General features: G+C 44.3%; 1 protein-coding gene across 12 annotated transcripts in view; it reads right to left on the bottom strand.

The window, feature by feature from the left end:
• EBF3 (EBF transcription factor 3) overlaps positions 1-2,500 on the bottom strand; it is a 143,026-nt gene that overhangs the window by 137,911 nt on the left and 2,615 nt on the right. For all 12 annotated transcript variants that reach the window (XM_090058097.1, XM_090058102.1, XM_090058098.1 and 9 more), the window contains exon 4: positions 2,435-2,490. In XM_090058097.1, coding sequence (XP_089914223.1) covers positions 2,435-2,490 — 56 coding nt within the window. The remainder of the gene's footprint in view (positions 1-2,434; positions 2,491-2,500) is intronic.

Here is a 2,500-nt window from a genome sequence, read left to right as displayed (position 1 = left end):
GAGAGAGCCCTGTCCGCGCACGCCGCTCCCCCCCCGGCTCCTCCGGAGAGGTTTCCCGCGCGCCGCTTCCCCCCGCTGCTCTGGGGAGAGAGGGGGAGAGGGAGAGGGAGAGACTCCTTAGCTGCTGCTGCTCCCGCTGCAGCCTCCCCAGCTCCAGTGCTGCCAGCCACCGCCACCAGAGCCTGCCTCCGCTTCCTTCCCCTGCCTCCTCGTGCTGCCGGGGCCTGGGCAGCCCGCGGGAGCACTTCCTCGCCTTCCCAAGCCGTGCCTGCCCGCCTCCAAAAAAGGAGTTAGGGGTGGGAAGGCGACCTCGCGGGGAGTCCGCCCGAAAGGGAAAGAAAAGCATCACAGAAAGCCGGGGGCTGTAGTCATCATGGCTTCCTTCCCCTCTCTCAGGCAGAGCACCAGCCGAAATGGTCTCGCCACTGCACTTCCAACCCTCTCGGCCACTTTGGCACTTACTTTATTTCCAGGGGTGCGTTGACAATGCCATGGTTATCATCGCTGCGTTATTTGAAATGAAAGCCTGCATAGCCCTAGTCACTAAAAAGAAAGATGGCCCAGTTGCAGCGGTAACCTATAGCCTTAGGAACAGGTATTGTTTTGAAAACACCCGAGTAATATATGACAGCACAGACATAACAAGCAGGCAGTGGCTGCAAATGTTTGTTGTTGCAGCGTGCCATATAACTTCTGGGGATTGTTACTTTTCTTCTGATGCAGCCACGTATTTATAAGTGATTTATTTTTTTTATTTTGTAGCACAAACAGAAATCCATAAACTGTCGGTTCAGCGCCATTGACTCTTTGATCAGTTACTGGGCTATTTTTTTCCCCCTCCCGTCAGTGAGGGGAGATTAAAAGCCTTTATTTTCAGCCCTGTTTGTACTGCAAAGGTCCGAATCTCACTGCACAATAAAAGCGTACTTAAAAATGTATCCTCTTTGCTCTTTTATTCATCAGCAGCGAAACTTATAGCTGCCTATATAAGCCTCTTAATTAGACTACTACAGCGATTTCCGAAAACATTTAGCTGCTGTATACAAAGGAAATAAAACCACATTGTCAACTCAAGAGCGCTCCAGAGTTTAAAAGGGCTCCTCTGTAACCTATTGAAATAATTATTGAAGGGTACAACGCCTTCGTCTTTGTCAGAGTAATTGTAGTTTGCCTGTCAGATCAGTTTTGCTCTAAAAGGAAATCACACTATTTTACTACTGGAGGCATTTAAATCCAACCCTATTTTAGTCAAGATAAGTAAAAACTTGGAGGAGGGGGGCATGAAAGGAAGACTGAAGGGGTGGGGGGTCCTCCCTAGACCTGCCCGCCGCTTGGGCGCTGGGAGCAGCCCGCTATTCCTGCTGGGGAAAGGGAAAATATAAGACTCATCTGCCCTTAACTTTGAATCTTAAAAGTTAGCAAAAATGTACACTGGAAAAGCAGTTCTCCCACGGAGTGTGAAGTACACACCAATTCAATTATATGTTAAAAGGGGCATGTTTGTGGAGAGGTTTTAATTTACATATCTGGGGTCTGATTTCCAGACCACTGTAAATTATACTTCCACCCCCCCCCAAAAAAAAAAAAAACAACAAAAACCCACAATCGTCAAATGTCTCTCCGGGGAACCGAAAAAAAAAGAAGACGACGACTTGTATATTATATCAAAAGCCAGTAAGTAGCTTTGTGTCTTTAATTGCTATAGGCGCAATACAGGGACCATGTAGTTATCATCGGAAAAGTTGACCAAGACAGGTTAAATAATTTAATAAGGAACTGCTTGTAATTATGTTATTTACAAGGTATGACAGAGGTTTGAAGAAGAAACAGAAGCTGATCTCAGGGAAATGGACGGGTTTGGGTGACCCCTGGAGCATGGAGTTTGAATTATGGAGATGGGGGGCTGAGAGGTGAATATGGACTAGAGGAGAACAAGATGACTTTTCACCTCAACACATTTAACTTTTAAATCCAAATAAACGTCTCGCGTTACTAGATCATCACACTATACAAGAAAAGGACTAATCACGTTCAGTTAGGAGGTGCGGAGGACGGAGTATTGTCTTCCTAATTCTGGGGAAATATTATTTTTTTTAAAAAAGGTTCCAATTGAAAAGAACTGCGTTAAAAGAATAAGCTTGGGGCTACATTATAGCATTTTTCCCCTGCCAGCTATCTATTGCTATATTAATTAAATTCAAATTTGACTCACATGACAGTGTATTTAATGATACATATCCTACCTAGGGTAGTAACAATAAAACTCTTTCACCTTCTAAATATTTTCCAATAATATGGAATTTTAATTAGCATGACAAGTAAACTAAAAGAAAAATGGGTGCAGCAGTGCAATTTACAGTACCAGTCCCTCTAAACTGAGAGCAAAATACAGACTCAGCAACTTAAACTGTTATGAAAACTTAAACTTTCTCACCTGTTTGGTCATTGAATCTATTAGACGAACATACAAATCCTGTTCTGTTCTAACTCCTGGGAGGAA

This window comes from Crocodylus siamensis, chromosome 7 (assembly GCF_052110815.1).
Source record: "Crocodylus siamensis isolate JL-2025a chromosome 7, ASM5211081v1, whole genome shotgun sequence".
In the NCBI taxonomy this organism is placed as follows: Eukaryota; Metazoa; Chordata; order Crocodylia; family Crocodylidae; genus Crocodylus; species Crocodylus siamensis.
The sequence above is the reverse complement of the archived record's forward strand: the minus strand, read 5'-3'. Positions and strand labels throughout refer to the sequence as shown.